The 27534-nt window shown below is 49.9% G+C and overlaps 1 protein-coding gene across 3 annotated transcripts; it reads right to left on the reverse strand.

Moving 5' to 3' along the window:
• Positions 1-260: 260 nt before the first annotated feature.
• Positions 261-26807, reverse strand: TMPRSS3 (transmembrane serine protease 3). 3 transcript variants are annotated; one of them, XM_009202204.3, is made up of 13 exons: positions 23445-26807; positions 22832-22976; positions 17428-17538; positions 16431-16547; positions 15907-16030; positions 13885-14010; positions 12299-12342; positions 11360-11525; positions 10380-10549; positions 8457-8552; positions 4885-5030; positions 4077-4229; positions 261-1145 (listed from the first exon to the last, which is right to left on the reverse strand). In XM_009202204.3, exons 1-13 carry the CDS (start codon positions 23643-23645, stop codon positions 1128-1130), a joined length of 1617 nt encoding a protein of 538 aa, XP_009200468.2. In that variant the 5' UTR covers positions 23646-26807; the 3' UTR covers positions 261-1127. The 3 variants fall into 3 exon arrangements, with proteins under 3 accessions (XP_009200468.2, XP_003895496.4, XP_009200469.2); XM_003895447.4 differs by having other exon boundaries at positions 4885-5027; positions 23445-23826; XM_009202205.3 differs by having other exon boundaries at positions 23417-23477.
• Positions 26808-27534: the final 727 nt, after the last annotated feature.

Raw genomic sequence — 27534 nt, forward strand, 5'->3', positions numbered from 1 at the left:
CACTAACACGCTATGGCCACCACTCAGACCCTCCGTCCAGGTCTCACACCCTCTGGCCACTGCTCACTCCCTCCGGCCTTGCTCTGCTTTTGAGTTTTGTGTATGACATGAGCTGATGCTAATCTGCTGAGCAACCTGCTCCGACAGAAGAATGCCAAATGCACAGTGCACACAGGAGAGATGACGGTAACGGAGCCTCTGGAATTCAGTGGATGACTTCGATTCACATGACCAGTCAGTGTCCACTCAGACATGCCACACAATGAGGGAAGAAAACATATTATTTGGAATCAAAGGACAAGAATACATCAAGCACCAAATGCTACAAAGAAATCATGAAAATATGCCTTAAATGAGTCATTCATAGATTAACTTCCCCGCGTGTGAAAACAAGTCTTGGAAGTAGAAAGAGTGGGTTTGGTTCTGGTCCCTAGGGATAAAAACGTGCAATGACCACAATTCTGCAGTTCTGGGCCAGTACATCTTTACTGAGCGGCTGTTGGTGGCTTTGCACATGAGGTCACATAACTGCTTATCTCATCAGGAATTTTGCAAGACCCCTGGAGAGAAAACCAAGTGGACCAGTGGGAAAGGCCACACTTGTGAGTTGCTGCTTCTTTTGTTTTTAGTGAAGATCAGAAAGGAACATGAGGCTGGGCATGGTGGCCCATGCCTGTAATCCCCGCACTGTGGGAGGCTAAAGCAGGCACATCATTTGAGGTCAGGAGTTCAAGAGCAGCCTGGCCAACATGGTGAAGCCCCGTCTCTACTAAAAATATAAAAATCAACTGGGCGTGGTGGCAGGTGCCTGTGGTCCCAGCCACTGGGAAAGCTGAGGCAGGAGAATCACTTGAACCGGGGAGGCAGAGGCTGCAGTGAGCAGAGACTTCGCCACTGCACTCCAGCCTGGGCGACAGAGCGAGACTCCATCTCAAAAAAAAAAAAAAAAAAGGAGCTGGAATGTTGTGCTGGAATCCGATGGAAGGGCGCCTCTTTCGGGCCTGCTGCTGGTGCCGGAACGCAGAGCTCTGAAGGTGTTTGCTGATGTGCAGGTTCCCACACAGGCGGCCAGGGGAGGATTGGGCTGTCTTCATCACTGCAGGAATGCAGGTTTGTCCCCTCCCTCTTCAGGTTTTTAGGTCTCTCTGTAAATGAAAACAAAGGTGTTATTGTTTTTAGCACTTCCAGCCATCCGTCCAACATGGTGACGGAACAGGCACCTGCATTTTGCCCTACAGGAATTGTGAGGCTGTTCTCCACAATGAAGACAAGGTTGGCCTCCCCCTGGGGCTGCCAGCTGTGAGCGGATCCGAGGCAGGCAGGAAAAGCGCCGACCAGCAAAGCATCTGCAGGTCCCATCTCTGCCCTGTGACCGTTCCGTCACTTCCATAGGAAACCTCTAGGTCTTGGCACTGTGTTCCTAAGTTCTGGTTTGAGTCAGAACAATTTTGTTTTAAGCCCTCAACTAGACAGAGAAAAGTGCTGGATGAAAATGAAGATGAGGCCGCGGTCATGCCACCAACTAGCACACGGGACACTTCCCCGCAAGAGAGTGAGTCCTCGGAAGGCCCTCCCGTTGACATTCCTCACAACGGAACAACTGAAACGCACAGCGGGCCGCTGGAAAGCCCCCCAGGAAAGGCAGTTTCTTCTGAGTCTCCCCTAGGACGTCTGAAGAGGGACTTGGGAAAGGCTCTGTGTGTCTGAGGCCGCGCATCTCACACATGCACTGGTGGGTTGGAGGCAGCGGATGACTAAGGCGTCGTGCAAGGAGCAGGGGCTCCAGGCACCACCGGAGCCAGCGTCACAGACGAGCTCCTCCACCACAGCTTCCCACAGCTTCACCACAATAGGGGAAACTGCCTCCAAGACCCTCCCAGCGCTTCTCAGTGTGCCCTGAAGCCCCCGTGCAACAAATTCACCGGGGTCTTCACCCCAGACCTCCCCATCAGACTCTGGAGAAACGCCCTGTAATCTTCACATTTAACAAACAGCCTGAGAGAGGCTTCTGCACCCCTAAGTGTGAGATCTGTTGATTCCGCTGTGCAGTGGCGCTGGGGCCATGTCGGGGATCTGATGTGACTCACACTCTGCCCTTGTTAGCCGGGGGTCTCATGCAGGTCGCCTCCGCTGTAGTACAGGGAGGGTCACAGCCTCTGTGGCCCAGGATGGTGCTGACAGGGGAGGGGCTGAGGCGGCCCCGTCGTGGCACCGTTGTGAGCGGGCTCCCCAGGCTGATTTTGAACGTTTTTCTCCAGCTCGCCCACGACAGCTGGAAGACATGGGAGTGGGCTTCTCTGCCTTGCACCTTCAGTGTCTTAAGGAGGACTTTTAGGATCACCGGCTCAGTGCTCAGCCCCTGGGGATCTGTGTCCCGTGAATGCCTCCGCAGACGCGTGCGGAGGACCAGCTTCTCCTTTCCCGCCCTTTGCCTTCTGCACCCACGACCCTTCTGTGCCCCAGGTTCCCACAGAACCCTGAACAGTGAGGAGGTCTCCCATCCAGCTGTCCATCCTGGTCCTTTCTACAGTGCGGGCACGCTGAGCTGAGCTTTGTACTGAAGAGCACTGCAGGCCACTCAGTGCCCGGTACGAGGCCAGGCTGCCTCTCCCAGCAAGGTGAACAGGAGCAAGCACTTTCCACCAAGCTGGAGCACAGCCCTCGCCACGCCCCGAGGGTTGTGACTGCTCAGGGCTGCAGGGCAGCAGTGCTGAAGGTGAAACTAGCCCAGGTCTCAGTCCCAGGCCTCGCTCTCTGCCGTGGGCACCGTTCTGTAGTTTCTCAATTAAGGCACAAAATCAATGAGAGCAAAATGGGAATTAACGCCTGAGGCACATTCAGCATCTGATGTCCTTTCTTGGTCAATTTTTTCAAATTAAAGGTTTTTAAAAAGGTCCTTGAGCCTTGGAGACAGAAAGCTGACTGGTGGGTGCCAGAGGCTGGGGAGAAGAGTGGAGTGGGGAGCAACTGCGTGCTTCTAGGGTGCCACGTGTCTTTTGGGAGATGAGAATGCTGGGAACTGGCAGAGGTGGCGGCTGCACAGCCCTGGGAATGTGCTGATGCTACAGGGTTGTTCACTTTAAAATGGTGAATTGTATGTTATATAAATTTCACCTGAATTAGGAAGAAAACCGTACTCACTTTGACATCATTGTTAGTTATTGCAAACTACGACTTTAAGCAAAATGATATATAATGAAACCAATTTTTTTCTCATCGACCTTATAACAAAATTACATTGCAAGCAAGGATGTTGCTGGAGGGCCTGTGTACGCTGTTTCTCCTAAAGCTGCAGTTTCCAAGATCCCATCAGCCGTACTGAGTGAGGACCTCCTTTGTTTAAAACCATCCCAAGGAGTGGGGTGAGAGACTCTGAGATCGAGCCAGCAAATGTTTCCCCAGCGCCCACATGAGAAAGGCTCTGTGTTCACCTGCCAGGATCCCAGCGAAGCCCTAAGCCTCCTTCTTCCTCCTCCACCGTCTCAGGGTTCCCCTCCATGCCCGGGTCCTGCCAAGCCAGCCTCGCTGTTTGGTGCCCCCCTGTAGGCCCCTCCCACTTCCACCCCTCCCCCTCCAGGACTGCCCACCCCCACACCACCAATGCAGAGCTCTCCAAGCCCCTCCTGACTGCGGATGCTGCCTCACATCCCTGGCTCTCAGCGAGGTTCCAGCCCCTCAGCGGTCAGGCAGGGTCCTCTCTCGAACTGTCTCAGCCCCTCGCCCCCTCCCATTTTCTCCCTGCTCCTGGCACACAGGGGCACACCTGACCCATCCCCATCCCAGCAGGGCCTCCTCCTCACTGCCTCCTCCTTTCCCATGTCGTGAGGCTCCTTCTTCCTCCCGGCCCCAGCTCCTCTGCCTGCCAGGCTGTACCCACCCAGAGCTGCCCAGGACTAGCTGTGATCTCTGTTTTCAGCACAAGCGTCTGACACCCTGGAGCCACCAAATCATTGCTGCTGAACTGACAACCACTTGGTCACTCCCTGGTTCTTTATGGCAAGACCAGGGTTGCATTTAATGAACCCTAGGGGTCAAAAACCAGGGACAATGTGAGCTGGGGAGGGCGCTGCACCCACCTCCATCTGCTCATGGATCCAGTCCAGGAAGGAGGTGACGCGGGTGTACACCCCGGGCTTGTTCGCCTCAGCGCAGCCGATGCCAAAGCTGGTCGCTCCCACTAACTTCCACAGCCTCCTCTCTTGACACACCAGGGGCCCCCCGCTGTCCCCCTGGGTGACAGGAGAGAAGCAAACGTTGGGGGACAGGCACTGCCATGCGAGGTTGCTTTCTGGGGACAGACTGCCATGCGAGGCTGCTTGCTGTGGAGTTGGGATCCCCTTCATGATGTCACAATGGACCACCCAGGTTACAGAAGAAAACCCACCAGCCCGTCCAGACACAGCATCCCCAAGAGAGGATGTCCCTCGACCCCTTTGGGGTGCTGCCTCCAGCTATGTGTCCCTTCCAGAATGCAGACCCTGACCCTTTGAAGCTCAAGGGCAGCTGGTGAGAGGGAGGGTCCGCCTGGCCAGGGCCCTCAGGTAACCTGTGATCCACCTGCTAGAACTGGAATCCCACCCACTGCACTTTTGGAGGGCCAGATTCACTGGTTCCCTGCTACCTACCTCCCCTGTGGCCCCCCACAAAGTCAGAATTGGAAGGGAGCAGCACGAGACCCCTCCCACCACCCAGCACCCACACAGAGCCAGATCACTGGGTAAACACAGGCCTGGCAGCCAGGAGAAGGAGTGATATCTTGAGCAAATTTCTTCTCCACGCCCTGTAAATTTACTTTTTGTTCTGTCACAGGGAAATGCTGGCAAGGGCCTGTCCCAAGGGCTGGGTCACCCTGCCACGGCCCCACCCACCCCTGCGGCCCCGTACCTGGCAGCTGTCCACGCCGCCCTTCAGGTAGCCCGCGCAGAGCATGGAGGGGGAGATGATGCCACCGTACACATCCCTGTGGTTGCAGATCTTGTTGGAAATCAAAGGGACGGCCGCGTGGTTCAGGACAGGGGAGGCGTCACCTGCTTCAAAGCAAGTGAGGGGAGGCGTGTGAGAAGGAAGCCTGGCTCAAAACACAGAGGGCGCGTGCTGGGACCAGGGGGACGAGGGAACGAGGGACGAGGGGGGTGCTCCCTGGTGTGATGCAACAGCAGAAAAGGACAGGGCCCTGCCGGTGGGACGAGTAGATTCCCACTGTCTTGAAGCATGTCAAGCCCAGAGCTTGCCCACCTGTTAGGTGGCCGCAAGGGGCCACTCTGCTTCAAGGCAGGGCCACCGACTCTCCTAAAGTGTCCAAAGTGGAGGGGGGGGGCAACAGTGGCCAAGGCACCTCCCCAGGGCACCAGCCCAATCAGCCATCAGAATACCCCAAGTTATGGGAGGGAAACTGAGGCTCAGGAAGGTCACTCAGCATCTTTGTGAACTCTGGGATGGTCAGCAAAAAAATGACCCCCAAGGACATTCTCACCCCAATCCCCAGAAGCTATGACTGTGTCACCTTACAGGGCAAATGGGACATCGCAGGTTCATTGAGGCACAGGCCTTGAGCGGGGAGATGATCCTGAGTAAGAGGGTGGACCCAACGAAGTCACAGGGGTCTTTGGAGGAGCCGGAGGAGAAGCCGTGACGACAGAGCAGGGACCAGAGTCAGAGAGTCAGAGAGAGATTAGAAGATGTGGCACTGCTGACCTGGAAGACCAAGGAGGGGCACGAGCCAAGCAGTGCGGGCAGAGCGCAGATGCTGGGAAAGGCAGGAGGCAGGTTCCCCGAGGGCCTCCAGGAGAAGCCAGCCCAGCCCACACTTGACACCAGCGCCCTGAGACTGAGTTTGGACCTGTGACCTTCCTAACTATGAGATGATACCTTTGTGTCATTTTAAGCCACGAATTTGGGGTCGTTTGTTGCAACAGTCACAGGAGATTCAATCCACCTGCAGTGGGCCAAGCACGCCCCCGACACGGAGCGATGGACCCCTCCAGCCTAGCTGGTTTATGTGACCCAGGCATCTTGATGTTTTAAAGACTCCATAGATTTCATGGAGACAACAAAATCCCACAATGACAGGACCCTGAGGGGCTGCTCTGAGGAGCACATGGTATCACAAGACACTCAGCTTCCTGCCCGGAACGTGGCGAAACAGCTCAACGCATTATGGGAGAAGATTCCAGCACAGGCTGGGGCTGAAGCCGCATCAGGACAGGGGCTCGCTGGACCTTTTGTGCTGGACAGAGCAGATTGACAGCGAGAAGTAAATCTGCAGCAGGATGGAGAATCTCCTGGGAGGATGAAGCTGTTGCACAGCCTCCTCTTCAGAGCCCAGTGTCATTAGAATGACTCCGGTGGGCTGGGTGGTCCTGAATGAGAGCCCACCATGAGAGGAAGGGGAGCAAAGATTGGTCTCCCAGCTCCCACCACACACCAGGGGTGCTGGTTCTGATGAAGCTGGAAGGGCCCTGGACCAGCCGCACTGGCTCAGAGCTGGGCCTGGGCCACGTGGGTGGGCTGGAAACTACAGAGAGCTCTGAGTGCCCTCGGCCAGCTGAGCAGCACTGCCAGTGGGCGGGGGGTAAGTAGGCCCCACAGACTCGAAGCATCCGGGTCAGCCCCTGTGTGCCTTCAGCGGGGCGAGGGGCTTAAGTGATCGGTGTTGAGAGGAAAACACTGAACTTCCTGTGTTGGCCTGAACTGTGGGCCCCTCCAAAATATGCCTACCTGCCACTATGGAGCCCAACCTTATTTGGAATAGGGTCTTTGCAGATGTAATTAATGTAAGAATCTCAACATGAGATCTCCCTGCGTTTAGGGTGGACCCTAAATCCAACGACTTGGTGTCCTTATAAGACACAGGAGAGGAAAGTTTGAGATACAGAGACACAGGGGACAAAGCCACAGGAGGACGGACGCTGAGGCTGGAGATCCAACTACAAGCACAGGAACGCCGGTGCAGCTGCAGCCACCAGAACCCAAGGAAATGGGTCAGAGCCTCCAGGAAAACCACCCTACAGACACCACAGTTGGGTGTGGAAATAAATCTCCACATTTTCTTTTTTTGTTGTTGTTCTTTTTTGTTTTTTGTTTTTTTAAACACAAAGTCTCACTCTGTCACTCAGGATGGAGTATGGTGGAATGATCACAGCTCACTGTAGCTTAGAATTCCTGGACTCAAGCAATCCCACCCCAGCCTCCTGAGTAGCTGGGACCACTGTGTCAGGCTAATGTTTGTTTGTTTGTTTGTTGTTTGTTTGTTTTGAGATGGAGTCTTGCTCTATCACCCAGACTGGAATGGAATGGTGTGATCTTGGCTCACTGCAACCTCTGCCTCCTGGGTTCAAGTGATTCTACAGCCTCAGTCTCCTGAATAGCTGGGATTACAGGTATGTGCCATCATGCCTGGCTAATTTTTATATTTTTAGTAGAGACAGGGTTTCACCATGTTGGCCAGGCTGGTCTCAAACTCCTGACCTCAAGTGATCCACTTGCCTCGGCCTCTCAAAGTGCTGGGATTATAGGCATGAGCCACTGCACCCGGCCCAGACTAATTTTTTATAGAGACAGGGTCTTGCCATGTTGCCCATGTTGGTCTCAAACTCCTGGGCTCAAGCAATCCTCCTGCCTTGGCCTCCCAAAGTCCTGGGATTATAGGTACATGCCACCATGCCTGGCTAATTTCTGTATTTTTTGTAGAGACGATGTCTCTCTATGTTGCCCAGGAGGGTCTCAAACTAATGGCCTCAAGGGATCCCATAGACTTGGCCTCCCAAAGTGCTGGGACTACAGATGTGAGCAAACACACCTGGCCAATTTCCATCGTTTTGAGCCACCCAGACTGTGAGAATTTGTTACAGCAGCCACAGAAAATGAATCCTCTTCCTACTAACAAAGAAAGTGATTGATGGAAAAACCTAAGACTTGTGACCGGCTCTGTGCCCACACTAAGGAAAGGCACCCAGGCTTCACTTGCATGGACTATGGTTACTGCCACTCCTGCTTTCCTTATTATTACAGCAATCTCATCTGCTGCTGCTTCCACTTGCTCTTTGTAGGATGAAAGAACACATCTTCCAAAGTCCCACAAGGCAAAGAGTCTTCACAAACACAAATCTTTGAGTTCCAAATGAAGCCTGGGAGTGTTGTCTAGGTGGGCTCTGTATGTCCTCAGTTAACGAGGCTGGGGGTCTGGGCAGGGGAAGGGAAACACCTGCTGTGTTTAAGAAGGTCTAACTCTCTCCTGAGAAGGTCTGCAGTGTCATGTTGTCCCCGTAACAATGGAACCGTGACTCCTGACCCACAGCTCCTCGGCTGACTGTGTCCTGAGCAGTTGACATGCACTCCCTGGCCGGCGTATCTGGGCAGCCCATGGGAACATCACATTGGAACGTTGGGGGAGCCCCCTCCGCAGCCCTCTGGGTTCTGGGTTCCCGGGCTCAGAATCTTGGCTTCAGCCCACTGACCTCCATCCTCTGTGGCCCCCCATCCTGACGTCCAGCACACTTTTCCATCAGGGAAGTTCTCTTCAGAGTTGGGCAGGCACACAGGCTGGATCATCTCTGAAAGGAAACAGTAGTTCTCAACTCAATTGAAGCAGGAGTCCAAGAAAACCATCTCATCTGTGCTTCTTCCTCAGAGGAGCATGAACCATCTCCCAAGGGAAGGTCAAGCCCTTGGTTACTTGAAAACGATCAGCTCACAGCAGGAGCCCCTTACCCCACCCACCACTCCCAGAGCACTTAAAACTGTAGAACAGCCCTCCACTGTGGCAGGGTGAGGGAGCCTAGACCAGGGTCAGCACACCTCTTGTGGAAAGGGCTCAATAGTCAATGTTTTGGGCTTCGTAGGCTGTGCGGTCTCTATGGCTGCCATTGGAGCATGAAGACTGCCCCAGGTGATAGGTACCCACATAGGTGTGACTGTGCCCAGTAAAATGTCTATTTACCAAAACACGATGGGGCAGACCTGGCCCTCAGGCCAGCACGTGCCCACTCCTGGTCTAGATCACAGTACACGTGTTGCTTATAGAATATGGCTCCATGAATATTGCTACGGTTCCTGGGACATCTGGAGATGACAAGTTTGCCTGTGTGTAGAGCTGGGTCCTGTGGGCCTCCCCCAAAGCCAGAGTGCTCTGCACATACCTCAGGCTTTCATGTGAACACACCCTAAGGTTCTCCCAAGCTTTTCTGTGCAGCACAGTAATGGAGAGGTAGAGAAGGAATGAAAGAACTCACTTGAATTTTTGTCAAAGTACAAGTACTCATTTCCTGTAACCAACATCATTAATAATAGTTGGCAAACTGGCACCACCACAACCATTTTCCTGCCTCTCCGGAAATGTTTGTTTTCGGGCATTACGTGTCCATGAGATGGATGCAGTAGTGACTCTGCCAAGTAGAGCCTGCAGCTGGTCTCAGGCCAGGATTCTGCTCCAATAAGAGGGAATTCACCTATTTATTATGCTCTCCCTGTTTTCTTGAGAAGGAGAAAGGGCTTTAATTTATTTGGGAGTGGTCTCCTAGTACTTTGTTTGCATCTACGAGATGTTTGAAAGTTTTATCAGGTGTGTCTCTTCTGGCATTTTCGTAATGTCCAGAGGGCAGGGCTTGACTTTTTCAAGAAACAGGGTGTTTAGGAGCTGCTGGTAGGGAGAGAACTTTTCTGTACTTCCAGGGGGCTGAGGGTGCCCAGCATCTTTCAGCCTGTAAAGAAATGAGAGGATGCCAGCACACCACCTGGCCAGCCTGGGAGGTTCTGTTTCTCAACCGAGATGGCCCCTCTACTTGGAGAAAACAGGCAGGTGGGTGGCACTGGTGGAGGCGACGCATCCCCACTAGGCATCTGGACAGGGAAGGGCTCTTTGTCCCTACAGATGGATGACTCTCTTCCACCACCTAGAGGCCCCAGGTGGTCTGGCCTCAAGAAGCTCTTCCTGCCTCCAGGTGGCACCAACAGGGAGAAGGTGGCACCAGACAAAGCACACAGCCCACGAAGGCTCTAAAATTAAGTTATGGTTGGAACCACAACCCACCAATCTACCTGGCAGAATCATCAGTGCATTCATTCTGTAGGCCAGGATCTACAAACTACATTTAAACAGGGTAACATTGAAAAGGTACGTAGGACTCAAGTCTGCAAACATGATAGCCACATTGTCCAGGATACAACTGAAAATCACATGAAATCACAAGAACTAGGAACATCACAACTGTAATGAGAAAAGATAATCAACTGATGCCAACACCAACATGAATCAGGAGTTGGAATTATTAATATCTGACAAGGATTATAAAGCAGCCATCATAAGACTGCTTCATTGAGCAATTGCAAATCCTCTTGAAACAAAGGAAGAGTCACAGAACCACATAGAGACCCAGATGTACCATTGAACGTGAGCGGCCCAGTCAGCTTCATGAGGGCAATGTCATTCCCCAGCCTCTTTGGCTTGTACTTGCTGTGGTAGACAATCTTCTCCACCAAGTGGGATGGGGCTGGATTGTCCAGCAGGGAAACTAGACCCACCTGGATGGTCCATGACTTTGGGAGGTACAAGCTGAAATGAGAAGAGCAAGAGGTAAGCACAGGAAAAGTCTGACCACTGCACTCATTGACCTCAGGTGTCTTGAAAACCTAGGAAGATGGTGGGAGAGGTTATCAGGCAAGAGGTGGTCCCATCACCCTGCTTGTTTATGCTGTATACGTAACTGCACTCTCATGCCCTGCAGAAACACAGACCCACACCCCATGTGTTTCCCAGACAGGCCTCACTCTCAGCACCTCTGAGGTCTTCTTGGCATTTGAGGGCTGAACTCAACGTTGCTCACTGCAAGGAGTCTATCAGGGCCCATTCTTCATCAAACAGCAACAAAATCGGGGGTAAAAATATCAGGGAGAATCATTGTGTTTGGAAGTCTTTTCTGCAGTTTTCTTGCACTCTAAGCTCCTGAGATTTTAAGAAGAAGAGACCCAGTACCTGGCCCCCAACATATTCCCTCTAGCCTCCCTCACTACCGTCTCACCCTGTCTCTGCCATAACATGGTCCACTGGAATTAGCTACAGGAAGGTCTAGGTCCTTTCACTTTTGTGGGTTTCCTCCAGCACAAGAGCTTCCTTCCTCCTCTGTCTGTCCTTTCTGTAGGAGCTACAATCCTGAAAACAAGCTCAAGGTCACCAGTCACCACCAGCCGATGATGATGGTCCACAGTGAGGCTGGAGGCACCTCTCACCTCTCCAACTGGACATTACTTGGGAGTTGGTCTCTCTGTCTTCCCTCTGGACCTGCTTCTCACCACCCAAAGCAGTCCCGCCCCGACATGACCCAGAAGTGAACAGGGGTCTGGGAAGAAGGTCAGCAGCACTCACTCGTAAACACAGTGTGCAGCGGTGACGATCCACAGGGGCGTGATGACAGAGCCCCCGCACAGGTGGTAGCCCTGGAACTGAAGGCTGGCCTGCCAGGGCCACTGCGAGAGCGAGGACATGTTTCCACCCACGATGCGTGAGCTGTAGCCCCTTCTATGACCACAGGCTACGGAAGGGAACAAGGGCTTGTGGCTCCACCCTGCAGACTTCTTTGGGGGACATGGTGTCACCACCATGCACCTGCTCCTCTCTCCCCATCCTCACTGCCCCCGACCCTCCCAGAGCTCACAGCAGCTGTAAGACAAGTGCTGCAAGAGGGAGCTCAGCAGGGGAAGTGGTCAGGCTCTTGGGGAGACCTGAGGATGGTGGGTGCTGTGGGGGATGTGGTGGGAAAAGCATCTGCCCTACTTGGTCAGTGCCCAGCGTTGGCAGTGCCACACCCCATCCTGTTCCCCCAGTGATGACAACACCCTGGGATGTCAGGAGCAGGCAGGAACCTTCTGCAGCCCCCTCCTCATGGCCGCAGGTGCACACACCTCCCTGACTGCTCCAGACCCCACCCTTGCAGTGTGAACACTCCCCTCTGCCAGGAATGAGGGATACTGCCCGAGGCCTGAAGTGAGCACTGTGCACGTGTAAGGAGGAAGTGGGTACTAAGTCAGGGACTCAAGGCTCTACAGAGCGATGGGACATCATGGGCCTTGGTCCTGTCTGCTGCTAATGAGTTGCTCTGGCTGTCTCCCCCACCTGACAGGTGAGGCCAACAGGTGAGGATGACACTGCTCCCCTCGTCCAGCAGGTAGGGGTACACAGAGTTCCCACCTGGCACCCAGGAGGAAGGGACACAGAGCCCCATGGGAGAGAGGACTCAGAGGGCAAGGAGATAGGACTCAGCGTGTGCTTGCTTCCCCCAGAGCCCTGCCTTTCTAGAACTCTTACCTGTGCACTGCAAGGTAACCACGTGGCCAGAGGCACATCCTTCCCTAAAGCAGAGAAAAAGTAGGCTCCATGAAAAATGCCCCAGGTCTGTGAAAGGAACACTCTTAAAAACTTAATCTTAGGGTAACATAAAAATAAATTCTATTTCCCCCTCTCTTGAATATAGATTACAGTTTTAGTCTATGTTTAAAAAAATGAGGATGAGGTCACACAATCCATTCCAAAACACTCGACTGACAGTGAAGTATTGTGTATGCAACGGGCTGTTCTGTATTTCTAAGCTTTAGATAGCTAGTGATAAAGGATGTATAAGGAGATATGTTCTATCAACATATCACGCTGTCATTGCGTGGCGATTCAGCCCAATGTTCTCCACCTCCTGGTCCCTGGGGACACAAGAGTGCCCAAGGGACAGCATGGCAAGCTCTCCAGGACTCCTTGTAGCCTGGGTTCACACACCTGGCAGAGGACTCCTCCCCAGAGCAACAAAGTGTGATTGCCCCAAAACTGACAGTCCTACCCCCAACCCCACACACAGGTGGAGACCTGGGTGGGTGCTTTTCTTATAGTGAAGGGAAAAGGATCCCAAAATCTTTGTAATGTTTTCTGCCTTTTGAGCCCCAGCTCATCATGCAAGAGAAAGCTAGTGTCACCAGACTGTGGATTTAGCACCCAAGACATGAGCTGTCCCTCCAGACTGCACGTGGGTCCCAGGTGCTTATTCATCCCCGATGGACAGACCAACAAGCCTGTCATTCCCAGAGCAGAAAATGAGCATCTTAGGGTTTGGGCCAAGGTGTCAGGAAGATAATATGGAATTGGATTCAGAACTCTTGGCTGTATCTGCTATGTACCGTCTAACCTGGGGCAAGGCAGGTGGTCCCTGTAGGTTTCAGCTACCTGATGGTTATTTAAGGACACCTGGTTTTACCTTCCCCATGAGTTGTTGGGGAAAACATGTAAATTAAAGAATGAATGCTAAAATATTTAGTAAACAAAGAAGGATAAATTTCTATCTTAATTTCTGTTTTTCTTCCTTTTACCCTCCCTCTTTTCCTTCCTTCTTTCCTTCCTTCCTTCCTCCCTCCCTCCCTTCTTTCGTTCCTGTCTTCTTTCCTTCCTTTCTTCCTTCCTTCTTCCCTCTCTTTCTCCCTCCCTCCCTTCCTTCCTTCCTTCGTTCCTTCCTTCCTTCTTCCATCTCTTCCTCCCTCCCTTCCTTCCTTCCTTCCTCCCTCCCTCCCTTCCTCTTTTCCTCCCCACCCCCATTCTTTCTTGCCTGCTTTCATTCCCCACACACACCCAGAGTGCCTGTCATGTGACAGTACCTTGTTTACACGCACAGCACTGTTACCCTTCTACTCTATTTCCTTCGCTTTCTTCGTTGGGCCATACTTGCCCAGTTGGGACCAGGTTCTCACATCCCCAGCCTGGTGCATCCACCAGTCTCACCAAGGTGGCCAACTCCCACCTTCCATCTGAGATAACACACGTATGCCTCTTACATCCTTGTGGAGTTGAGAACAGTATCACAAATCCAGCAGGTGACTCAATACTCATGCAGACAACAGCATTGCCTGACCACCTACCTCACATATACCGAGTGGTGTAACGCAGTCACCTTGTCGTCTGGCAAGAGGTGATTGATGGACACAAACTCCTCCCGGAACTGCCCCTCCAGCGAGCTCACTCTGAGGTTATCTGAACTTACATAGCTGCAAGCACATCGGAAACACAGACCCAATGTGGTAAATTTACCCTTTGAAGCATTCAGCCCATGTGCGAGTCACAATATGACAGGGATTGTACCTGGGGGATGTCATTTTGTCCCCCCAAACCCGTCAAAGGCTTCCTTTTGCCAAGAGAATGAAGTTCACTCACCCTGGCAAGGCATTCATTCCAGGCCCGCTCTGTTCTGGGATGACCCCCGCTTCTGGCCTGCACCTGACGGCCCTGTCCACCCACCCTGGGCTGCAGCCACACAGTGAGTGACCACCCCCGATGTCCCTGGATGGGTCACTCTTTGCACATTCCAGTGAACTGCCCTTTGCTTGGCCTGAAGCAAGTCCAGAGGGGAGGTGAGCACAGAAATAGGCGCAGTATTGTCGGGGGGCACCCAAGCAGAGACGCCAAGCTCCCCACGAACAATGAGTTGGAGGAACAGGGGAGACATTTATCTGCCCAGGACCAGCGTGGGGCCCCACTGGAAGAGATGAACACATACAAGAAAGTGATTCCACGAACACCAGAGCCCAGCTCATGTTCGCAGTGCCAGGACACAGGTCTTCTGGAGAACAGTGGAGAAAGTGGAGCAACTTTTTAAAAAAGAATCAAATGTTTGGAGAGTCACAAGATGGAAGATGGTGAATAAACAGCCATGTTCTCCTTTCTTTGTGAAATGAACAAAACATAGTGCAGTAGCTTGTTGTCATGGCGAACACACCAGCTTATCAGTAGGATTTCTTCAGCTTACTGTAAATGCTATGGGATGTGTACGTAGAATACAAAGTTCAGTCGACTTTGAGTTTTGAGGAAAATGTAATCAAGGCAGCTGGCATGACCTTCGCAGGGAAGAGAAATGCCCGACGGGGAAGCTCTCAGCTGTGTGCAGTGTGTGTGTGTGTGTGTGTGTGTGTGTGTGTGTGTACCTCTTCCTCCTTGTCTCTGAGGAGTAATATATAATTCCTGAAGGTGTTAGTGTGGATGATTTTTGCTGTTCTCATTGAACTTGAATTGCAGCTCATTTCTGAACCTCAGTTGGTGTGGAGGGAGAAGGAGGCAGACCTCAGGGCTGGAGGCTGGAGGGCATTTTGGCTTCCACCGGCTTTGGAGAAAGAGAGCCGAGAATATGATGCATGGAATTTGAAAACTGAGACTGTGGAGGACTCAGGGCAGTGTGGCTTTAATGACCCCCTCTACTTGAGGGCAAAGCAGAATGCAGCCTGCTTGCTTTGAGTGCTGAGACTTGAGAGCAAAGGGGAGTAAGGAGGCTGCTAGGGGAACCCGTGAAAGTACAGCGGCTGTAGGAAGTCAGAAGGAAGGGGCCAGGGAAGAGAAGGAGGCCCATGCCTGGGCCAAAAATGTGTCACCCCAATGCAAAAAATCATGTAGGCAACACAAACACTAAAAAGTGAACAGTCAGCTGTTATAGTTCTTTGTTCTACATGTTGCTAAACAACTGTTTTGGATGATTTTGTCTTCACTAAATTTCTGACTTTCAACAATTGGTTCTGTGGGGTTCTTGGGGAAGCCAGGAAGCTACTCTAGGAGCTGCAAGCTGAGGAGCTGGAGGGTTTTTTGGTTTTGTTTTTGTTTTTTTGTTTTTCACTGTGAAGCTTTTTATTGCACGTGTGCATCTCCGATCCTGGCCTGGCCCTAAGAACCCCCAAACATGCCATTTCCCATGTGCCTTGAGCAAGTCACTTAGCCTGTCTGGCCTTGGTTTGCTTGCCTGTGAAGTGAGGATGATATCGGGCATCCTAAGGTGGCTGCGAGGATGGAATCTGAGAGCGTTAAAGCACCCAATAGTGCCCAACTAAATGGCAGTTGTCTTTCTTCATTGTTATCCTCTCTGTGTTTTGCCCATGGGTTGGAATTGCTCTTTAACTTACCTTGGGAAACCCAGCTGGGCACAGGCAACATTTGCGTAATGACCCTTCCAGTCATCGGAGCACATGGTCTTCCACGAAGCAGCTGTGAACACCTGGAGCACGGCATTCTGACCGCTCACGCGGACTGGCCGATGTGCAGAGAGAAAGGCTCGTTAGTGGCAGGTGGAACCCTGAGACCGCAGGCCGGGGTTTCTCCACAGCCAGCTCAAACCCCTCCTCTGCCACATCTGACCCACTTCTTGTCCACAGCAGCCTCCCCATCACAGAGCAGGGACTCTGGACCCCTGAGACTTCTCGGTGGTCTCATCTTATTGCTTCTGTGGTCTCCCCAAGTGAGGCAGAGCTCCATGGAAGGCCCTCCGTGACCCCCAGTCCAACATGTCTTTGGGCAAATGCCAGTTCAATCCCAGCTGAGGACATGGCCTAAAAATGGCAATGACTTGGACCCATTTTACAGATGGGAAGGGTCAGGGTTGGCTTCTGCTGCTTCCTTCTACTTCCCCGGGGAAGAGCCATGACCTTACCACAGCGGTACTCGTCCTCCCCATCTCTGCAATCTGAGACTCCGTCACATCGAGCTGTCAGCTCAATACACTTAAAGGATGAGCGACACCTGTACTTCCCGGAGCAGTCGAAGTGGACTGGGAAAGGGAGGAAGGCAGGAATTCACCAACAGCTCTTTCAGAGTGCCACACGAGCAACTGTCCACCTGCCACACGGCACGGAGCTGCCCGTGAATAATGAAACTTGTGTTGAAATTGCATCCCTGTCAGCAGCCTGTTTCCTGAAGCCCAGTTTCTGTTTTGAATTCCAAGGGGTGGGGCTGCTGTGCCCCACTTGGTCTCGCTAAGTGGCCTGGCCCAGGAACCACAACGCAAGGTGAACTGAGACTCTGGAGGGCTCAAAGTCAAGAGAGAAACTGCATAGCTGGGGGCCGACCTGCTGAACCGGCCGAGCAAGGAGTCCTGACTGAGAACTGCTCAGGCCTTCCTGGTTTCTCTTACCGAAGGCAAAAAGTGAACGAGCTGTGGACCACACAGTGGGGCAGGTGGCGAATTAAACTGACCTGTGATTCAGGTATTTGAAAGAAAAATTGTTCCCTATTAGAGACCCTTCATCCAAATGACCCACTTTCTCAAAAGTCACATGCACCTTATTGTAAAAGCAGCTGATGTGCCTGCATTGCTTGAATGGGCCGCTTTGTCTTCTCCCTGCTGCCCCGGTCAGTGCCTCCTTCCCACCTGCGGGATTCTATTTCATCAGCTGCCTTTGGCCACTCCTAACTGGGCAGGTTCCTTGGTGACAAAGCCATGAGCATGGCCAGCAGCCCTTGCTGCACCCCAGACTGGCTTTACATTCATGTGGGCAAATAAAACTTCAAGTCAGCAAACCAAAAGGATGTTTGCCTCCAGTAATTAAGGCTGGGCAGCAGCAAAATGCCGGGGCGAGAGGGGCCACTCATGAAAGTTTAACTACTTGGCTAGGTATTTGAGATCCTACTAAATAATGAATTGTACTCACTGCCCAGACCAATGGCCAGTGCTAATATCAATGCAATGATCCCAATGACGATGATTGGAAAAAACTTCAATGGCAGCAGTGACAGGATCTGTGCGGCAATGGCATCTGCATCTGAAAACCGGAAAGGAGAAGAGCAGAAAGTCACAGAGCTTGACTTGGAGTGGCGTAGAACTTACACATTAGCTATCCATTCCCCCTCCCCTCTTTGCAGAGAAGTCTCAGCCCAAAGAAAGGTGCCTTAATTAGGGAAAGGGCCACCAACCATGGGGCACATTCTTTAGAAGTTCAGTCCTACCTGCTTCACCTCTGACCCGGTTATTCCATGGGGGATGAGGGGATGGTGCTACGGGTTGAATAGTATCCCCCAGAAAGACACGTTGAGGTCTTAACTCTTAGTACCTCAGAATGGCATCTTATTTGGAGATGGACTGGAGAGTCTTTACAAAGTCATCTAGTTAAAATGAGGTCATTAGGGTGGGCTCTAATCCAAAGTGACTGTTGTCCTTATAAAAAGGGGAAAACAGCTGGGTGTAGTGGCTCACTCCTGTAATCCCAGCACTTTGGGAGGCTGAAGCAGGTGGGTCACTTGAGGTGAGTTTAGACCAGCCTGGCCAACATGGTGAAACCCCATCTCTACTAAAAATACAAAAATTAGCTGGGCATGATGGTGGGCACCTGTAATCCCAATTACTCAGGAGGCTGAGGCATGAGAATCACTTGAACCCAGGAGGCAGAGGTTGCAGTGAGCCGAGATCGCGCCAATGCACTCCAGCCTGAGCAACAAGAGAGAAACTCTGTCTCCAAAAAACAACAACAAAAAAAACGGGGAAATCAGGACACAGGGACAAACATACATGAAGGGAAGAGGATGGGAGGAGGCACAGGCAGAAGTCAGCCTCATGAAGATGAAGGCAGAGATGGGAGCAATGCATCTACATGCCAAGAAATGCCAAATATTATTGGCAAACCACCAGGAGCTAGGAAGAGGCAGGGCATAGTGCTCCATGGGTTTAAGAGGGAGTATGGCCTTGATGACACCTTGGAATTTGGACTTCCGGCCTCCAGAACTAAGACAACAAATGCCTGTTGTTTTAAGTCACCCAGTTTTGGGGACTTTGTTTCAGCAGTTCTAGGACACTAATATGGAGGGGAAGTAGCATCCCAGTTTCCAAGGCTGTTCCCCTGCAAAGGAGGGTGTGAAACCCACACAGGGGGCTTGCAGGCAGAGGTAGGGCTGAGATCTCCCAGAGGGGATGCAAGGACAAGATGTTGATTTTGTTTGTTTGTTTAAATTTTTTCTTATAGAGATGGGGATCTCACTATGTTGCCCACACTGATATCAAACTCCTGGGCTCTGGTGATTCTCCCCACTCGGCCTTCCAAAGTACTGCGATTACAGGCGTGAGCCACCATGTCCAGCTGAGGACAGGCTGTTGATACACCATTCTTCACAGTTGCTGTGCACAGACACTGACAGCTTTCATTCCAGATCATCTCTTCAAGGTTGTGTGTAGAGCAAACAGCCTTGGAAGATACAGAAAGTGTCTCCCTCCAGAGCAAGAGGCAGCTTTGTTTACTGTTCAGTTTAACAAATGTAATGTCTTCCTCCAGAGTAAAGTTTGCACGGGTCTGCTTTCAGACCATTATAAAGATGAGGGTTCTCTTGACTCTGGGATATGCAGCAGCAATGCAAACCGCTTGCATGTGCAGCATACACGTAGGCAGCTCCACATGTCTCTGTGGGACAGAGAAGGCAAAGGCAGCCAGCACAAACAGGATGCTTGTGCCCCTTGCTGCACTGAGAGGAACAGAGTCCTTTGTCTCTGACCCAGGACTCTCGTGTCTTCCAAAGCACCCATGAAACTGTAGCAGGCTAAATTTTGGCTTGCAAGTAGGGTGACATCTCAGACCCTTTACAATTCTTGCCTCCAGAACCAGGCAAATCTAGTGGACAATATGTAAGGAGTGTCCAGATGCCTGGACAGAAGTATAAGCCTCTCTGGGCAGCAGAAGAATTCCCACTAGCACTCTTCCCTCCTGGGGAGAGCAGGCCCCTTCACATAAATTACTTCATCAATCCTGAAAATGCATGAATACCCAAGTTGTCTTTGTTAAAAATTAGGAAGATTGGAATCCAGAAAGGGGAGAGAAGCCTGCCCAGGGCACACAATTGCCCAGGATGAGACTAGCACCTGCCTCTCTCCTCCTAGTCTTGGGCTTGTTGAGCCAAGAACTCTCTCATGGAAGAGCTAAAAAGATCTTTCCCTGCCTGTCCATGGAGACTCACAACTTCACCCTCTGGCAATAAGGAGTGTGATTATAAAATGATCAGTATCAGCTGAGGCTGCCTAAGAAAGAAGAGAATTTGAAGACAAAAATGATGAAAAGACGTGGAATGCGAGGAGAAAAGAGTGTGCGGAGGGGAGGGTGAGCGGGAGATGGAGGAAGAGCAGGGAAATAGGAGCTGCATGTCGCAGATGTGGAGGCTGCGAAGAGGACGAGAGACCGTGGCCAGCTCTGTGTTTCCGGCCTGGACAAGCTCAGTGGTTTGTTGAGTCTGCATTCTCCATACCTAGAACAGCAGGGGACACACCGTAGTCCTTGACAAAAATGTGCTAGATGAATGAATGAATGACGTCATGATAATGAATGCGGTTTTAACTCAGGGTCTGAGACCAAGTCCTTCCAGGGCAGCCCATCTGTGGTGGTGAGCGCGTAGAAAGGATCCTCGCTCCACCCTCACACCTCAATCCCCCGCACACTAATGATTCTCCTCTATGAGGATGCCTATCCTCCGTCTTACACTTAGAAATCTTCAGGAACCCCAGGAATGACCTCTTCGCATTCCACCTGCTCTGTATCTAAGTCAGATTTAGAAAATGACCCCAAATTGTCAAGTCAAAGATTGACATTTAATAGAAACGTTGTATCAGTTCCCGTTTGCTCTGCTTCTCTGCCAGGCTGCCCTGAGGGCACTGCAGGTGCCCCACGTCTCCTCTGTACTTGGTCCTTGAGGGCATTGCCTGGAATAAACAACAAAATGCACAGTATTTCTCCAAAGAAGGAATGCAAGTGGCACACAAGTGTGAAAAAGCTTTCAACTTCTTGAGCAGCCTGCCCAACATGGTGAAACCTGCCTCTACTAAAAATACAAAAATTAGCGGGGTGCGGTGGCATGTGCCTGTAATCCCAGCTACTCAGGAGGCCGAAGCAGGAGAATTGCTTGAACCCGGGAGGTGGAGGTTGCAGTGAGCCAAGATCACGCCATTGCACTCCAGCCTGGGTGACAGAGTGAGACTCCATCTCAAGGAAAAAAACAAAACAAAACAAAACAAAACTTTCGACTTCTTGAGAAATGAAAATGATGAACAATGCAAATTAGACATAACTATGTACAAACTTCACAATGATTCACATGAAGTGAAAGGAAATGGCCCCCCACCTACAGTCACAGGGGTAGAAATTGTATAAACTTCCCAACTGTGTAAACTTAGACACCAGAAACCTCAAAAACAGATGAAAGTTTTGACCTAGCAGTTCCACTTCTAGGAATTTATCCCAAAATGTCACCATAGATATACACAAATATCGACCCCCAAGGACACTTAGAAGAATGGCGCTTATAATATTGATGCACAGGAAATAGACCAAATTACCCACAAAAAAGAACGGATGAAATAACAAATGAGGTACATACGTAATGGAGTACCTATAGGAGGATAAGATGATATAGAAAAGAGGTGGCGAGCTTTTTCTGTAAAGGACCAGATAGTAAATATAGTACTTAAACTTTATGGGCCATGTGGTCTGTCCTAACAACCCCACTCTGTTGTTATGGCATGAAAGCAGCCACAGACGATATGTGAACAAATGAGTGTGTCTGTGTTCCAATAAAACTTTATTTACAAAAGCAAGGGGTGGGCCAGATTTGACTCATCAGCCATAGTTTGTCAACATCTAGAAAATATTTAATTATTTAATGCCATAGAAAGGTGAAGGTGATATTGTTAAAATTTTTTAAAAGCTTCAAAATAACACAAATAGTACATGTTACTTTCAAGAGGAAATATAGATATATAGATAGAAAAAGGCAAGAAATTCAATAGTACATTGCTAATAGGATTATCTCTGAGTAATGGTGCCATTGTGGGTAATTTTTTAAAAATCTTTTTGATGAACTGTATTTTCTAAATTGCTCTTCTAATGAACAATGCATTGTTCTATTTACAAGGAAAAGTTTTTGTTCCTCCCCACTACTTAGTCATAGCAAAATAATCAAAAAATAAGAGAAAGGAATATTATAATGCTATCAATATTTATATTATTTATATTATAAAATATTAGGAACAACTATAGGTCAAACTATGACCAAATGGCTATGTAAATTGCATATCTACTTAATGGAATACTGTGATTCCATAAGAAAAAATTTATAAAAACCTTTTATGGAAAAAACCCACCTACCTATATCTGTACTGTGCATGAAACCACACATATTAGCAAAAGCAGGAAGAGACTTTGCAGATGTAAAAACCAGGTAAGTTTTGGGGGTCAGGTGATTGCAAGATTTTTTTTTCTTTCATTGACACTTATAGTAATTTTGAGCCATATTTTTAAATAGTGTGTCTTTTCAGTTACTTGAAACCTTTTCTCCCACCTCCCATCCTTTCCAAACCTCCTCCAAGCCAATTTTCCAGGTGGTTTAAAAGAAATCATTAGGGTGACCCCCACTCCCGCTTTCTGGAACCTCAGGCAGAGCTCCTGTGGTTCCTCCCCAGAACCAACGGGTCAGGAATCTGCCTGCATCCAAGCCCCGACTTCCAGAGCCAGCAACTCCACAGCTCCCTTTGACCAGTCCTGACCATCTCTGGTCAAAAAGATCCTAGCTATATAGGTTGCTAGAGAGTCCACTGTTTTACCAGGCATTTGTGACTTATTTACAAAACCAACTCTTTTCCTTCAGTTCTTAGGAGCCACTCTGTCATCTGCTGCTCTATTTTAATCTAGGCCTCTAATATCTTTGGCAACACATCCAGTTTATCCTGAGTTTTCGGAAGGACTGGTGGCTGCTGCTTCTCAGGACTTCCTGGAGGGCTCAGAGATTTCCTGGCCAGGATCTGACCTCCTTCAAGATTGACAGGGCAATTGTGGAGCCCCAGTCTCTGAAAACCTCCAACAAGGGAAGAAAACACCCATCTCCAGGGAGAGAGCAAGGGGCTTAACCAAACGGTCCCCTCTCCAATACCCCTTCTCCCCGAGATTCCGCAGGTCTAAGGAAGACCAGCCTATGGGTGTCAGAACGGCTGGGAAGATACTTCCCCGACAGGGACAGTCAGCCACATTGGTCATCTACATGGGGCACGTGTGGTCAGAAATCACAGGGTCCTCACCTGGGTCTACTTACCTGGTGCAACAGGACTTATTTTCAAATCATCAAGGCCAAAAAGCGATCGGAATGAGAAGGGGGCTTCAGTGGCAGGCGGATCATTTTCCCCCATGGTGACTATTTCAGGACCTCTGACCTCCGGCTCCACCTCCACCTCTATCTCCTTAGCCGAGGAAGAACAGAAAGCATTTGTTCCCCTATTTATAATTGTAGCATCAGGTGCATCTTGGTCATACAATAAATCTTTGAAATTCGACAGTCTACACAAAGCGCATTCAGTATCGATTAACCGAAAACACTCGTCTGGTGAGAATGCATTTTTGTCTGAGCTACAGCAGATAACAGAAAACCTTCTAGAATTAGCAAAAAAAAAAAAAAAAAGTATGAACTTAATTCTGCTAAGACAACGACTTTCCCGCTGTTTGTCCAACCAATCTTCAAATCGATTGCTTTAGAGAGATTCCCTCTCACCATTTAGAAGTTACCATATCGTTATTCTTCAGAAGATAAATTACTCTCAAAGCCCTTTCCATCGCTTTTTTGCGATTGTTTTCTCCTGTCCCACATAAACGCAATTCTTTCCCTGTGCATGTGTACACCTACCATAAGCATAAGTTGTTTCGGTACTCACATAATTCCCGAGTCCCAAAAATGTAGATGGCACCACAGAAGAGATAGTAGGCAACAGTATTACTAGCTTCGCATAAACACAGACCTTTCCTGGCTCACACGGGCATGACCTAATTAAGAATGAAAGTATCCAAGCCATCCGGTGCTCAGTCCTTCCCCCACATAGCAAAGTGGGGAGTGGCTTTGGACCGACGGCTTGCATCAAAACAACCCTGGGGCTGTGTTTCCTATGAAACAATTCCACCTATCACAACGCCAAAGACCAGAGACCTTTCCAAGTCATTCCCAGTAACTCTGAGAGAGCAGAGGAAGTAGAAAAATAGCAGATGGTTCCCAATTAAACTCCAGTTCCCTCTCCCAGGTATCAGGGATGGCTGCTCTGGGAACCTGCTTCCTCCAAGCGCTAAAATCCACAGGGTCTCCAGCAGGCACATCAACACAGATACTCAGATCATCCGCTTTCATTCCCTCTGTGACTACCTGTTGTAACGTTTGAAATTCCAAAGGAAACTAGCAAAGTCATTTGAAACAAACCGTGTTTCCCAAGGTCATAGTAAAATCTAAACAAGAGTTTCATGCCAAAAATGTTTATTTCATTTCTATCGCAAGAAGAGCTTGGAAGACTATCTTAGAAAAACAAGTTCATCTTGGGCCATTTTTTTGGCTTTCATTTATTCATACCTCTGTTTACTGTCAGCATATAGCAAATTACATAGTTTATCCACATAAACAGGGTAAGAATAAGTGGAAAAATGGCTTCCAAAAGATGGAACCCGGGTGAGAACGTCCCCTCCCAAACAGGCTGTGGTTGGCAGGCTCTACAACATTGAGAAATGTTGAGAAGCATCTTCTCTCCCCACATCCATTTTACTCACCATTTCTGGAGCTGCCATCATTAAAAGCAGAAATAATTTCCTTTTTCATTATATAAACAAGTGTGATGGTAAGCAAGCCGCCAACAGGTTAGTCCAATCGGGGAATATTTTCACCAAGTCACTCAGCCTTGTCGACTCAATCATCACAGCAAATGGCATTATCGCGGGCATCTGTGTAACCCAAGCTGCAAGCGCCTATCGAGTAGCCCTTGGTGGTATGGTGGCAGAGACCAGGGAGGGAAAAATGTGGCTTCCCTTTAATTAGTCAGTAAGGTGAGCAAACCTTTTCAGAAACTTTGCATCACAGGGTGATTGGAACACAGGCGCTCCTTTTACTTGAAAGAAGGGGTGGGCTCTGCCCAGTGCTGACCGTGCGGCCATCAAGAGGGCAGGCACGCTCTTTGGTGGGAGTTTCTGTTCCTCCCTGTAACTGAGTCCCCAAGTTCAATTCTGCAGCTGCCCCTGCAGACAAAAGACAGGGAGTCTGAAGATGCTCATCGCAGCCAGCGCTCCACAAAAGACAGGTCATGTTTCCTTCCTCGGGGGCCTCTGCATCCCAAGAGGCTTCTGCACACAGCACTGCTTAAAAGGGTTTAACTGCTGCTGTGGGGACGGGAGCTCCGAGCATCTTCGAAGGGCTGAATTTACCATTGTGGATGGCAAATAGCCAATCCATGCATTTATTCAGCCAATATTTAGCAAGCATCTGCCGTGAGCAAGACTCTAGACACAGCGCAGCCGGCAAGAAAGACAAAGCGCTCCCATGTGGCCCCAGATGATAAGCGCTAGGAAGAGATTAGCCGGGGAGGGTCGAGAGAGATGAGGGCAGAGTGGTACAGGACGGCCTCTAGGGAGAGCGATGTTTCAGCAGGGACCTTGATGATGTTTTAGTAGAGACCTTGGTGACCAGCGAAGTGAGTCTTGTGAAATTCCTCCAGGGAGAGTGACCACCAACTCCAAAGCCTGGAAAAGGGGCCACGCTGGAGTGTTTGAGGAACCCCAAGAGGGGCTGTGAGCCTGGAGAGCAGGGAACAGGCAGTAGCAGGAGGTGAGGCCGGTGGGGCCGATGGCAGATCCCGGGACCCAGGGGCACGGGAAGGGCTCTGGTTTGCCTTTGGTATGTGGAAAGCCTTGGGGGGTCTGGATGGGGCAAATCCTGATTGACAGGGCATAGAGTGGGGTAAGGATGGGGGATATAAGGACAGCCACAAGGAGGCTGAACCTCATGGGCCACAAGGGCCATGACATGGACCAGGCACTAGTGGTGCCGGCAGTGAGGACTGGCTGCCTGAGGTTCATTTCGAAGGCAGAATGGGCGGGATGTGCTGACACGCCTGAGAGATGCGTCCAGGCTGTCCTTGATTAAGTCAGTCTTCCTTTCTCCCTCCCAGTAGGACCTGCCCACATACATGTCAGTGCCTTGTGGCTGTGATCTGCGGTCTCCTTCAAGCTCACACATTTCTCCTTCATGAACTCTTTCCTGACTACTCTCTCCAGTCCCTCAACGAGTGTTTGCCCTCAAAGGCAAGGACAGGAAATGTAACATGTCATTCTTTCCTTGCTTTTACCTGTATGTTACCGGAGATGCTCCCTGCTGGAGTACAGCTCTGGGTGGACAGAGTATGGAATGCACTTTCACTTTCACGGACCCTGCCGTGCCCAGCACAGCCATGTGTGTGTGACAGGGGATCTGTATGCGTGGATGAGCTGATCATAAACCCTGGGGGGGACCAATAACACCAAATGGACATGCAATAACCAACTATGAGGGCGTGTTAACACGTGCGTCAGATGTTGGTCCAAGGTCAAGCCAGCTCCCCAGGGGGTAGCAGGGAGAGGCCTCACAGGGGTGGCTGGTCTTCCTTGCTATAAAATATCCTCTCAGAAAGTTTACCTGCAAATCAATTCCATTGAGCTCAAACTAAAATTTTGAGGAAACAAACAAATAAGCTTATTTGGGGCCCAGCACGTGATAGTTACGCAGCCAGTATCCTGAACAGACTTGATATCAGGGCATGAACGCCTTATCCTATGCTGATGTCTCCGGGGAGCCCTGCGAAGCTTTAGTAACGATGTGCAAACAGCTTGAGTTACAGGTACGTTCTTTTCAGTTAAGTGAGGGAGGAAACTGGTAGACTCTTCCCTGATGTTCTTGGAAGAGAACTTTTCAAGTTATGAAGGAAGGATTAAGCTAAACAGGGCATCTCCTGGCTTACACAAATAAGATTTTTTTAAGAGAAATGCATAGAAGCATTTTTCATTTTAATATGTTATAAACATAACATAATTGCTCAAAACAGGGTTTATTATTTAGAAGAGAAAAATATACTTGAGTAGAGACTATATTTCACACCCAAATCTGCTTTTTCCCTCTGGGTCACAAGCTTTCTCTATTTGCAGACTTTCAAATGCAAGATAAATCATTTGATTGTGGAATTATTTCATCTTTTGAATTCCTCAAAGAAACAGGATAATGAACTGTGAGGACACTACGCTAAGTGAAATAAGCCAGCCAGACAGAGAAAGACAAATACTGCATGATCTCGCTTATATGTGGAATCTTAAAAAAAAAAAAAAACTTGACTACATACAGAATAAAGTGGGGGTTCTCAGGGGAGGGCGTGGGGGCAGGAAATGGAGAGGTGTGGGTCAAAGGGTGCAAAGTTGCAGATGTACAGGATGAAGAAGTCCAGAGACAGAAGGTACAGCTGACAGCCAGAGGTATAATATCTTATTGAATACTGAAAATTTGCCCAGAGGAGATTTTAGTTTCGGTTACAATGAAAAAAAAAAAGTAAAAAAAAGTAACAACGCAAGATGATAGATATGTTAATTTGCTTGATGACAGTGCTCATTTCACTGTTATGAATATAGCAAAATATCCCATTGTACCACTTAAATACGTACAGTAGAAAGAATATTATTATTATTATTATTATTTTTACACAGTCTTGCTCTATTGCCCCAGCTGGAGTGCAGTGGCACAATCTCGGCTCACTGCAAGCTCTGCCTCCTGGGTTCATGCCATTCTCCTACCTCAGCCTCCCGAGTAGCTGGGACTATAGGTGCCTGCCACCACGCCTGGCTAATTTTTTTGTATTTTTAGTAGAGACAGGGTTTCACCATGTTAGCCAGGATGGTCTCGATCTCCCGACCTCATGATTCACCCGCCTTGGCCTCCCAAAGTGCTGGGATTACAGGCGTGAGCCACCATGC

This window comes from Papio anubis, chromosome 4 (genome assembly GCF_008728515.1).
Source record: "Papio anubis isolate 15944 chromosome 4, Panubis1.0, whole genome shotgun sequence".
In the NCBI taxonomy this organism is placed as follows: domain Eukaryota; kingdom Metazoa; phylum Chordata; class Mammalia; order Primates; family Cercopithecidae; genus Papio; species Papio anubis.